We start from the raw sequence: 12,421 nt of genomic DNA, 5'->3' as shown, positions 1-12,421 counted from the left end.
GTTTGTTGAGAAGTGAAGATGCAGCTTATTGCCTTCTTCAATCACAGTATGATATTTCTGCGTGATAATGTTTTGTTGTCCCTCAGGCCCCCACAAAATGAAGTTCATCCCAGGCATGGTCGGGCCCATTCTTAAGGTCACACTGGTGCCTGAGCCCGAACTGAGGAAAGCTACCCTACCCATTTTTTTTGATATGATGCAGTGTGAGCACAACTTCAGCCCCGGGCGCACGTTTGAAATGGTAAAAAGCTCCTTTAGAAGTTCAGAACTTTATTTAAATTGATGTGTATGATGGTGGCTAGGCTGTGGCTCGGAGGTAGAGTGGTCACACCTCAACCACAAGATTGGCTGATCAGTCCCCGGCTTCTTTGGCCACATGTCAATGTGTCCCTGAGCATGACACGGAAGCCCACATTACTCCTCAGATTTTGTATTTAGAGCAACTGCTCCTAATACTTGCAATGGCTTAAATGCAGTAATTAAATTTCACCACATTGTACTGTAAATTGTACGTGACAAATTACGAATAAAGTTTTGTTTTTTGTGTGTTTTCCTAAATTCCCCTCTTGTCTTTGCAGTTTGAAAACGAACTGATCACGAAATTGGATCAAGAGGTAGAAGGAGGCCGAGGGGATGAGCAGTACAAAGTCCTGCTGGAGAAAACGTAAGGCGGATCACAAAAAAAAATGATTGTATTGTACAAACAATTTCTAGAGTGAAAGCACTCTAAAAGTTGTTTTAATACAATACACTGCTCAAAAAATCCTTCTAGTCTGTGTGATAGGGAATTCACATAGGAGTACTTCTAAAATACAACAAAGGCATTTATGGTTGTGTTTTTGAAAAAAGTCCTCAAGGAGCCTAGGCAAGACAGGCGGTTAAGAATTGTAAGCAACCTCTAATCAATAGAAACCCCACTGTAACAGAATGTACAAGATTTTGATGTGCTCATCAGGAGAAAAGGCAGGCTCTGACATACGGATAACCTGGAAACGCACATTCATTCATTCTTTCATTTGTGTGTGTCTTTCTTTCTTTCTTTCTTTCTTTCTTTCTTTCTTTCTTTCTTTCTGATGTGCAGGTTGCTGGAGCACTGCAGACGCCATAGATTCCTGTCCCAGTCAGGAGAGGAGCTGGCTCTGCTGCTGAGCAGCCTGCTGGAGAATCTGCTGGCGTACCGCACCATCACGCATGACGAAAGTCCAGAGCACCGCATGAGCTGCACTGTCAATGTGCTGGTACGCCCTGTGCCTATATTTACAACAGGGTTAACCCTGTTTGTGCATGTATATAAAGCAATCACCTGGGCTGTTCTGCAAATTGCTTCCAAGAAAACGCTTTTTAAGAGTGTGCAGTTGAGGTTCTTTCAGCTTTTTTTTCTCTCTTGTAGAATTTCTACAAAGAAAAAAAACGGGAGGACATTTACATCCGGTGAGTAGGAAAGAGGCGCGGAGCATCTGGTTCTTGGACCAAAGGGCTAACTGGGTCTAACTATTGTGCTCTTGTAACCAGGTACTTGTACAAGCTGCGAGATTTGCATCTGGACTGTGAGAACTACACAGAGGCGTCCTACACTATGATACTACATGCTGAATTACTGGAGGTCTCGGACACGTCAGCAGTTTTTTCCCTGGCTTTAAGAAAATCAGATTTTCTTTTTTATGTTTGAGCTATTTTACTCTTACTTGTATTACAATGCTTCTAAATGTTCACCTGAATGTTGATTTCTGATCATTTGCTTCCTCAGTGGTCTGACAAACCCTGCGCGCCTCATCTCATACCTGGACATGGGAAGCATGTATGGACCCAACAGGAGCTGAAGGAGAGGCTGTTCCTAGAGATCATATCTTATTTGGACAAGGGCAAGGTGAGTATTAACTGCTCTGCATGTGAGCTGGTGTCACAGGATCAACATTGTGAAAGTTTGTTAAGCCCTGTGGTGTGTCAGTATTCAAATCTCTCACTTGGCTGCCACCTATCAACTGTTTTCCCTTAAAGCCACGTGGTGGGGCTTTCACAGAGGACAGCTGGGTGAGCCAGATGGCAAAGACTTGGTTGTGTGTTCTTGTGTTGGTATGTTTTTGTTGTATGTCCCCTTTTAACTGAGCAATGCACATGTCTTCTCAGATGTGGGAGAAAGCCATTGAGTTGGGCAAGCAGCTGGCCAAGATGCATGAGAGCCATATGTTTGACTTCATGGAGCTGAGCCAGCTGCTGGTAAGAGGACACATGCCACCCCCAAAACCTCTTTAAAAAAAATAAAAAAAATGAAAAAGTCAGCTTTGTAAGCTGATATGAAAACAACTTTCACCTAGATGATTTTATTGTCAACGCCTCATTAGAAGAAGTGGACAAGACCTGTGTTTCAGCTTGTGCAAGGATGAGGGTAGTTGGTTGAGGAGATGGAGAAGAGGTGTGTGTGGGTGGGTGGGTGGGTGGGTGGGTGTGTGTGTGTCTGTCTTGTTTACACAACTCATTTGCACCCAGATAGTGTCTGCGGATGCTGTGGAGTTTGATTGTATTATGAAGAAGCTATTTATAAAGTCTCTCAGCGTTACCTATTTAGTATGATTGTGCTCCAATAACTGTTTCTCATAATAACATAAACAAAGAAGATGACAGCAACCACATTCATCTTTTGAAGATGTTATTAGATTTCATTTATTAGCAATGTTTTTATTTTGTAACCACTTACAGACTAATAATAACACACTGTGTTCTGCAGTCTTACCATATTCTTTGTCATCAGAAAAAACAAGCCCAGTTCTATGAGAATATCATGCATGCAATGCGGCCACAGCCGGAGTACTTTGCTGTGGGATACTATGGCCTTGGATTCCCTTCTTTCCTCAGGGTAAGGAAATATTTACCTACTTCAGTAATTAAAGCCTTAGAGAAACCATCATGCACCATGCTCATGCAATGATCTGGCTTTTTTAAACATTTCCCAGGCCATTGTGCAATAATGACGAATAACGTTATTGGCTTTTTGATGACACAAGAGTATGTCAGAATTAATACAGTCCTGTCACGGCAATACAAAAGAACACCTCTCATATATATTATGGAAAATGAGCTTGATCATAATTCTACCTATTTGAGTTTTGTATGTTGTGTTGCACACATTTTTTCTCCTACAGAACAAGATGTTCATCTTCCGAGGCAAGGAGTATGAGTGGCTTGAAGACTTCAGCTTAAAGCTGCTCTCTCAGTTCCCCAACGCAGTACGGATGACTAGCACTGCACGCCCTGGAGACAACATCAGCAACTCCCCTGGACAACGTATCCTTATTAGAGCTACAGTAGGACCAGGCCCAAAAAAATCTGACTGGAAATTACATGAACTTACATAGTTTTCCTGTCCCAAGTTCTTGGCCAGATCCCTATTTAAAAAAAATAATTAAAAAACTTAATTCCCATTGCTTTTATTTATCCATATCTGTAACAGCCAAAACACATCGGGCTACATATAGCAATGTAGCACAGCTATTTTTATTTTGGTGCCCATGTTATCTAATCTGTCCGCTCATACCGGGCGCATGGTGTCTGCGTCGGCCAGCGCCTTGCAGCAATAGTTTCAGCGTTTCCTCTATTTCTTGCGTGAGACGCTAGCGTATGTGTCAAGCCAGGCAGGTGATCAGATAAAGGAAGACCACAGTGCAGCCGAATACTTTATAAAAAAATAACACATTCAAAATAAAACACCTAGGTTTATGGTGATTTTGGCTTGATCTTCTCACAGCGAGACATGCAGTCATAGAAATACGAGTCCAATGTGAATGGCCAGGCGCACAATCAGGCATCTATATACGCTACGCAACACTTATGCGGTAAATGTTCCAGCTGTAAGTTGGATAGATGTATCCAGAATATGGGGGTCACACACATCGGTACACAGCCCCATACATTATTAATTACATTACACAGACTATAAGGTCTGCATTAAAATAACATTCTGAACTTTGTGCAAACCCGACCCGATTCCAGCCCTGGGGGATTTTGAGAAATTACAGCCCGGCCCAATCGGATTTGGGCGGAAAATCAAAGCTTTAGTCCTCATATGATGCTCAAGGAAAGGCAACAAGGCTGAAAGTGGATGAATAGTCATGAAATGAAATGAAAAAGTCGTGAATTCATAGGAATGAATTGTAAAAAATGCTGACTATTTAAATGTGTCTGATACTTTGGTTCATGCCTATATCTTTCCCACTGACATTCCCAGCCTCAGTTGTACTTTTTTCTTGCTTATTAGCAAATGTTTGGGTGCTACTAAAGCTTCACTGAAATGGTAAATAAGGGAAACATTATATCTGCTAAACATCAGCAGCATGTTAGCATTGTCATTGTGAGTGTGTTTGCATGCTGACGTCAGCATTAAGGACATAAGCCTACTAAGTACAGCCTCACAGAGCTGCTAGCATGGCTGTAGACTTGCTTGACAATTTCAGAAAAAGAAGTAATCTGATACAAGGAAACTTTCCTCTGTCAGGTCCTCCACACTATTCCTGGTCTTACCCTTAGCTGAACTTCATAGACATCCAGTGCTTTACTGTCAAGCCTGTTCTCACCGTGCCACACCAGTTTAAAGACAAGGGGGTTCCAGAGCAGATATTAAAGTGCGTAACGGAACACTTAAACTCTGATTTATCTTCTAGTGAACACCTTGGGATTTATTGTTCTCTCCTAACTCACTGCTGTCCCTGTTCTTTTGCAGCTATTACAGAACCAATGAAGTGGACAAGTTCCAGTATTCCAGGCCCTTCAGGAAAGGTGAAAAGGACCCAGATAATGAATTTGCAGTAAGCATTTTTAAAATTTATTTCAAAGTAATGGCTCATATGTGTGAGCACACATCCATAAATACTGGGGGGGGGGGGGGGGGGGGGGGGGGGGGGGGGGAGTACAAACAACCCTGTGGCCGTGCATTCCTCATACTGAAAATTAATAAACATTTAAATCTCACCTTTTTAATATTTTATTGATATTAATTCTGCCCCGCAGACCATGTGGATCGAGAGAACAACGTTCATTACAGCCTATCGCTTCCCAGGGATTCTGAAATGGTTTGAAGTCAAATCTGTCTCAGTGGTAAGAAGCCAACGTGATGCTATGTTGTTTCTTTTCTCAGTGTCTTTCACTTTAACAAAAAAAAACGTCAAATTCATATTATTCTCGATGTGCAGGAGGAGATCAGTCCTTTGGCGAACGCCGTGGAGACCATGGAGATGGCCAATGAAAAGCTAAGTAACCTGGTGCAGCAGCAAGCCTGCGATCGCTCGCTGTCCATCAACCCGCTGTCCATGATCCTCAGCGGCATCGTTGACCCTGCTGTCATGGGCGGCTTCTCCAACTATGAGAAGGTTTGACTTCTTTTGTTTAATGAGCCAGTTTTTTAGCTGAGTGCACACATACACAGATAAAGACAGGCAAGGAAGACGCTAAGAGCACAGAGCCCCCCAAATATGTACCACTGTCTGAATCCTTCTGTACTGCATTGTGTGTCTAGAATTGAGCGGTTAGCTGAATCAGGGTCAGGTTGGAAGTTTTTTTATTAGGAATAAGCACTTGAGTGGTAACATCTTGTTTTCGAGGGGGGAGACAAAATATCCAGTACAATCACAATTAGACAAGACCGTTAACAAAACAACCGCAGCAAACAAGCAAACAAAAACAAAGAAAGAATAAAAGAACAGAACAATACATATCACAGGAAAAAAATGCATTGCAATCAGGCGGTTGAGGCAGAGTAGGAATTGAATTGGATATGAGTAATATGGTCAGTGGTAGTTACAGTGATATAAAGGTGTTATGGACAGGTACACTTAATTTCGTAATAAGGACATGGCATTTTTGAAGGAGTGGAGAAATAAAATGGATTGAATATTTACAGGTAAGTTATTTCAATCCAAGGATGCTTTAAACACAAAGGCTTTCTCAGCTGTTGACTTAGTGAACGCAGGAAAAAAAACTGCCGTGGCTGGGTTCGCTCGGTTGGTAGAGCAGGCGCACAAATGTGGGGGTTTTCTCTTAACCACAGCGGCCGCGGGTTCAGCTCTGACCTGCAGCCCTTTGCTGCATGTCATTCCCCCTCTCTCTCCCTTTTCACAACAGATATATCATACTGTTAACATGCAATAACGTGCGTGATTATGCATTTGTAAATTTCATTTTTCTTTAACGTGAGTTCTGGCTGGCCTCAAGCCTTTTCTTAACTACAAAGTTTAATTCATAAGGGAAGTGCTGTGGCCTCTTTGTCATGCTGTGGAAACCTGCTTGCAGCAATATTTTTAAGAGTTTGTTAAAAAAGCTGCCCAATTTTCATCCCCTGTAGGCATTCTTTACAGACACCTACATCCGAAATCACCCCGAGGACCACGAGCGCATTGAGGTCCTTAAACAGCTCATCGCCTTGCAGGTAAATCCTTCCACCGTCATTGTCATTGACACTGGCCTCAAAGCAGAATACATTCTGTGATTCTTAAGTGCCCGTCTCCCCCTCCAGATCCCTCTGTTGGCAGATGGGATTCGCATCCACGGGGAGAAGACGACGGAGCAGCTGAAGCCCTTACACAACCGTCTGGTTACTTGCTTCCAGGACCTTCGGGAGAAAGTGGAGAAGCATTATGGCGTCATAACCTTGGTGCGTTGCCAGCCACAAACTCAATTTAATGTAAGAGGGTGCCAACTTAAGCTATTGGCCCTCCTGCCTTCCTATCAAACTCTTCTCATTCAAAGAAGTGTGTGCGTTATTAGCGCAGGACCATAAATCTTCCTTTAGTCAGTCCATTGCAACCCGAGTTTTGCCTGTCATTGTGCTCCTCCCCTGCCAAGATTCCCCGATGATGCTTAATCTCATTTGTGTGTCCCAGCCCTGCTCTCTCACCGAGAGGAAGAAGAGTCGCGTGGGCTCGGTAGTGATGCCCTACATCCTGTCCTCCACCCTGCGTCGCATGTCTACTGTCTCAACCCTCTCCAACTCCTCCTCAGGCCTCTCCAGTGGCTCAGCATCCTCAGACGGACCCTCCTGCATTTCCTCCCAAGAGTCAGTCCCCTCGCATCCTCTCCCTGCTTCCTTTGTCTACCTTTCCCGCTTGTCTGGTTTTGTCTGACATTGTGTTGCCATCACTACAGAGACTGCTTTCTGCAAACACTGATTTTTTTTCCATCTCAAATATAAAAATCACTTTCATTGTACAGCTTTCTGCATCTTTTTCTTCTGTCCCTGACCATTCAAACATTTTCTTGTTGTCCCGTCCCAGCAATCGCAGGACCTCTGTTTTGTCCCGCTCTGAGGAGGACAACAGGATTGCTCGAAAGAACAGGAAGGAATGGAGCGTGAGCAAGTCCCAGGTTCTACTGGAGAGACAGTCCGATGCAGATGATGTAAGGCTATATACAGTATATATATATATATATATATATATATATATATATATATATATATTACACATACAATCCTAATATTGACTTTCTGCTACTTGGTTGGGAATTGGGAGTAGCTCCATTATGCTTGATTTCCTGCTATATCTTTGTTTTCCGGTGTTAATTTCAGACTTCTCCAGAGAAGCAGCAGAGACCCAAGAGTTTACAATTAGGAGATCGACGACTTACCCTCTCCCTGTTCCAGGGCGTTTCATCCCACCTCAGCCTATCAAACCCTCTCAGCCCACTACCTGCCTCTCCACACACACCTTGCACGCCACGCAGCTCCAGTATGTAGCTACTGTTCTGACAAACATCGCACTGCATGTCATCATTTTATTTTCTGTTAAAAAATAGGCCTTGCACACAGAAAAAGAAGAATACCATGCCTGCTAGCCTTGTGTAAGCACATTTTGGTCTATAGCCCTAATCAGGTCACACACAACCACACACACACACACACACACACACACATATGCTGAAAGGCTTTTCTTTTTTTCCCTCTTGTGGTAGGTTATTCCTCGCTTCTCAGTGACAAGGATGTCAATATCATTGACACCCCAGGGACCCCCCCACCCATGCCTCCGAAGAAACACCCGCACGAGATTGACAACCCCGGCTTCTCTTCAGAGGTACATCTGCTTGGAGAAAATATCACGCTCTCAATGATGCATATTTAATGACGTTGTAAACGTTAAAATATTCTGTTTTTTTATTTTTCATTTGAAGTCCTAACATGAACTCTCGTCTCTCCTTCTCCACAGTTCACTCCTCCGCTGCCAATGAAAATTGAGAGCAAGCCTCCTCCGCCACCTCCGAAAACGCGAAAGTCGATGTTTCCCACATATGAGCAGACCCCCCCCCACTAGGACTACACCTCCACACAGGCTTTAAAATGCCACAAATTCTCTGATTTGGCTGTGATTGTAGCGCGGACTCATTGCAAAAACAACACAGTGAGGTACACATGCAGGACCTTCTATGTGGGATGTATGCAAGATTTTCAATGGGGAAAAAATCTTTCTGATGCCAGTCACTAATAATTCCAAGCAGTCCTCTTTTCTAAAGTTTTAGCTGATGTTTTGTTTTTAAGCCGCAAGAAAGAATTTATGTGGGTTTATTTTTGTAAGAGGGTACTACTGCGCAAAAATATATGATTTTGGGTACGTAACATAAGGTCACTACAGCCTTAGATTGAGTGTGTGTTTAAAGAGGTAATGAAACAGTGATTTGATGCTTAAAAAAAAGAAAAGTTAGTTTGTTGTACAGACTTCATCACTCGCAGGGAAAAGGAATGACCAATGCTGCAGTATTTAGCTTTTATGTGCTGGAGTGACACTGGATGACTTCTTTTCCCCATAAATGTTTATTCCATATTTGAACAGGAAAACGCTGCATTGGACACATGTCAAACTTGATCAAGAGCAGGGAATACAATGTACAGAATGTAACTATGTTTGAAATGTAGAGATTTTGTGTCCGACGATGGTGGTCAGTAATATTTTGATCAAACCCATTTCCCCCGCACCGCAATGTTTCAGAGACACTGGATGGCATTAATGAATGTGTTGCAGATTATGCATTTGTTTTGATGTTTATGTTGAACTGAATACTGTAACTGATGCTTCCAAACTGCATCACGTTGATGTTTGTTTTCAGTGGAAGTACGTTTTTCTTTAAAGGGATAGTTTGACATTTTGGGAAATGTGCTGTCTTGCCAAGAGTTGGATGAAAGGATCCATACCACACTTACAGTGGTGCTCATAAGTTTATGAATCCATGTTAAAGTTGACTAAAAAGAAGAATAAAAAAATCATCTGTTGGAAATTGAGCTCAAAGTCTTATTTAAAAAAAAAAAAAAAAAAGAAGGAAAAATTCAACTTTTAAGGACACATGTATTGTAAATTATTAAATAAATGCTCTTCCTTAAAATACGGGCATAAGTATACATACTACTAAAGGCCAATTATTTCATGGATACTATGAATCCTGATAAAGTTCCCTTGGCCTTCCGCCCCTACATCATTACATACCATTCACAATACCTAGAGATTGGCATGGTTTTATTTAAGTTAGCCTAATAGCTGGTTTGATTTGCATTGAGAGATGATCTTATGGTAAGTACCCCCAACTTATGAGCCCCACTGTACATCTGTATGGTAAATATGTAGCTGGAGTCAGTATCTGCTTTGCTTAGCTTAGTATAAAGACTGGAAACTGGATTAAACGGCTAGCCTGGCTCTGTATAAAAGTAACTAAATCTGCCTACCAGAACTCGAGCTTACTAATTAACATGTTTTATCAAAATTTTACGTGGGGTTTCACACAAGACCTTGTTATGCTAAGCTAAGCTAAGCTAACTGGAGGCTGGCTCCAGCTACATATTTACCATACAGATCTGAGAGTGGCATCAAACTTCTCATCTAACTCTTGCCAAGAAAGTAAATAAGTGCTCTTCACAACATTTGGAACTAGTCCTTTAAAGAATCCTAGACACTGTATGGTACACACATAAATGCCTTTGAAGTTCACTTTAGTTTTATATTTCAGGTCTAAGATTTCCTTTTTTATCAATTCATTATTGAAGTGTAAATTATTGCTATTCATTGAATTTTAATATTCCCATTGTTTTGCGCACCTAGTGTGTACAGAGATGGTTTATTTTTATGTAGCATTAATTGAGGTTTATTACAACCTATCGCTTTACTGTGTGCTGTTTAAATAGTTTACAAGACAACTCTATTTTAGTACCCTCAGAGTGCTAAATCTATGCATGAATGCTGTTTTGAAAATGATCAAATTGAATCCATAATTTAGAGTTTAATTGACAGATCTTAAATTGTTTTACAAGGGAGTCGCTTTTTGTACTCTACGCGTTTCCTAACCAGCATCAAATACATTGTATACAAACAATGCCTCAAGAGATATATAATGATCTTTTTTATGAACAAGCTGTTGACTGAACAAAAATAAAGACTTCTTGAAAGACCAGCAAACTCTGATTGTTTTTAGAAAGGCATCTTCATCTCCTCACCACAATCCTGTCAACACAGTGAATACAGATTCGTCTCTGTGCCCTCCTACTTGTAAACTTGGCACTCACACGGAGTCATTTGGATGCTGATGATAGGGTGAAAAATTACCCATTCAAGCTCAAAACATCTGACGAACTGGCATTCAACTGTTGATTTGTGCATTTCAAATGCAATGCCAGTAGGTGTTGGAAAACGAGGCTTGTTTAGCTCGTGCTAATGCAAGAGCTAAAAAGGCATGGAGTTTATGAGGTGTTCATGGGAGTTGTTTGATGGGGGCTGGTCTTGCTAATCTGGATTGTTAATGTCCTATTCCTTCCTGTCAGATAGTGATGTATGGGATATCGCTCTCCCTGCAAGTCTCTGGAGCAAAAAAACATTTGAAGTGATTCACCCATGCAAGGAGAGCAGCGTTGCAACTGCCAGGTTTCGCTGGATGCACAGGAACATCTCCATGGAAAAAATCTCCATGCTGTAGACATGTTTACAGCTTCATGCTTTGTGGAATCTGATGACATTGATCACAAAGGTCCCGTTCCTTTCATGCACATTGTAGATGTCTTCCCAGCTTTCTCTAAACTGACAATATTCCAATGTCACATTTGTGTCAAACTCTAAGTTAAATAGAGACTGAGGTCACACACAGTTTCCATTACCTTGAGACTCAAAACAAAGACTCAATGGAAATTTCAGTTGGTTTTTCCTACAACTCTTTAGGGTCGGTTGTGGCTCAGTGGTGGAGCGGTTGTCTGCCAATCAGAAGGTTGGCAGTCTCATGTCGAAGTGTCCTTGGGCAAAACACTGCGCATCGGAGCATGAATGTGTGTGAGTGTTTATCTGATGAGCAGGTGGCACCTTGGACTTCTTGTACCCTCGGCCACAGTGTATGAATGTGTGTCCATGGTGAAGGGTTCCTGTACTGTGTGAAAGCGCTTTGAGTAGTCGTTAAGACTAGAAAAGCGCTACATAAATACAGTCCATTTACTTCTACTACATAGACTGTGTAAAAGCTCCACTACAAGTCACAAAATGTATCTGTGCTACTGTGACTTTTCAGATTTCAATTTTACATTAAAAAACGTGTAACTTAAAAATACATTTTTAAAGATTAAACCTAAGGTAACAAACATTTTGATGATGATGAGTTGGGACCACTTGTCCTGTTTCAGATGTCTTTGAGTTGTTAGTTAGCAGTTCCAAGAAAGACATTTCTTCTCACATGGTTTCATTTAAATAACTGCTGTTTGAGGCCCAAAGTGGTAAAATTATTCAAGTTTTCACCCCCCAAAAAATCCTTTATACTAAACCGTCTCTGTTATAACCATGGGTATACTAACCATGTATTAAGAGAACGGTTTTAACTAAGCGCTCGAGTATGTAAAATGGCTGCCATGTGAATCCTGTGTTTCTTTTGGAGCGTAGATTGTGCACTTCTTCAGAAAAATTAGATCTGCAAGATGCAATTCAGCACATGAAAGGTGGGGGCAGTATATCATCTGAGGTGGCAGGTGTTGAGTTATAAAATGCAGCCAGGTTAGGATAATATGTGTTTTGTCTCTGTGAAAAGGTCAATGACGGCCCTACTGTCTCTCACCTTCCCCCTCTCTTCCTTTGTCTCTAAAGAATTCATTAGGTCATATCTATCATTTAGCATACATGAGGAAACTCATTGTCCCCACTGGAAAGGTAACTGTTGTTCCTGCCTTTAGGGAACCGCCCAGCTGGGCCAGACTGACTAAGAACAAAGGAAATGCGTAGTCCAGTAAACTTGAATATAATTGGCACTACCATGATAAAAGACATTTATCTGTGACCTGGACTAAAGGGAAAGATTTAATTTGAGGAACCACCCTCAACTTCTTTGGAATAAAATTGGGACGTGGTGATGATTTTGTTACTGGTCTCACGTGACTCCATCAGGGAGAAGTATAAACCAAGTCCGCTGTCAGCTGCAGTGTTATCATGTT

The 12,421-nt window shown here is 41.7% G+C and overlaps 1 protein-coding gene across 4 annotated transcripts in view; it reads left to right on the top strand.

The window, feature by feature from the left end:
- dock5 (dedicator of cytokinesis 5) overlaps positions 1-10,418 on the top strand; it is a 34,800-nt gene extending 24,382 nt beyond the window's left edge. For 2 of the 4 annotated variants that reach the window (XM_032517293.1, XM_032517295.1), the window contains 20 exons: positions 87-241; positions 579-664; positions 1,082-1,238; positions 1,391-1,431; positions 1,513-1,603; positions 1,748-1,867; positions 2,128-2,217; positions 2,750-2,854; positions 3,141-3,282; positions 4,535-4,616; positions 4,715-4,799; positions 5,002-5,088; positions 5,184-5,360; positions 6,332-6,415; positions 6,503-6,640; positions 6,870-7,042; positions 7,239-7,383; positions 7,553-7,712; positions 7,936-8,054; positions 8,187-10,418. In XM_032517293.1, coding sequence (XP_032373184.1) covers positions 87-241; positions 579-664; positions 1,082-1,238; positions 1,391-1,431; positions 1,513-1,603; positions 1,748-1,867; positions 2,128-2,217; positions 2,750-2,854; positions 3,141-3,282; positions 4,535-4,616; positions 4,715-4,799; positions 5,002-5,088; positions 5,184-5,360; positions 6,332-6,415; positions 6,503-6,640; positions 6,870-7,042; positions 7,239-7,383; positions 7,553-7,712; positions 7,936-8,054; positions 8,187-8,291 — 2,342 coding nt within the window. In that variant the 3' untranslated portion in view covers positions 8,292-10,418. Of the gene's footprint in view, positions 1-86; positions 242-578; positions 665-1,081; positions 1,239-1,390; positions 1,432-1,512; positions 1,604-1,747; positions 1,868-2,127; positions 2,218-2,749; positions 2,855-3,140; positions 3,283-4,534; positions 4,617-4,714; positions 4,800-5,001; positions 5,089-5,183; positions 5,361-6,331; positions 6,416-6,502; positions 6,641-6,869; positions 7,043-7,238; positions 7,384-7,552; positions 7,713-7,935; positions 8,055-8,186 lie in introns of those variants that run through there. The other 2 variants (XM_032517294.1, XR_004332246.1) reach the window with 2 other exon arrangements.
- Positions 10,419-12,421: the final 2,003 nt, after the last annotated feature.

Source organism: Etheostoma spectabile, chromosome 5, assembly GCF_008692095.1.
Source record: "Etheostoma spectabile isolate EspeVRDwgs_2016 chromosome 5, UIUC_Espe_1.0, whole genome shotgun sequence".
Lineage (NCBI taxonomy): Eukaryota > Metazoa > Chordata > Actinopteri > Perciformes > Percidae > Etheostoma > Etheostoma spectabile.
The sequence above is the reverse complement of the archived record's forward strand: the minus strand, read 5'-3'. Positions and strand labels throughout refer to the sequence as shown.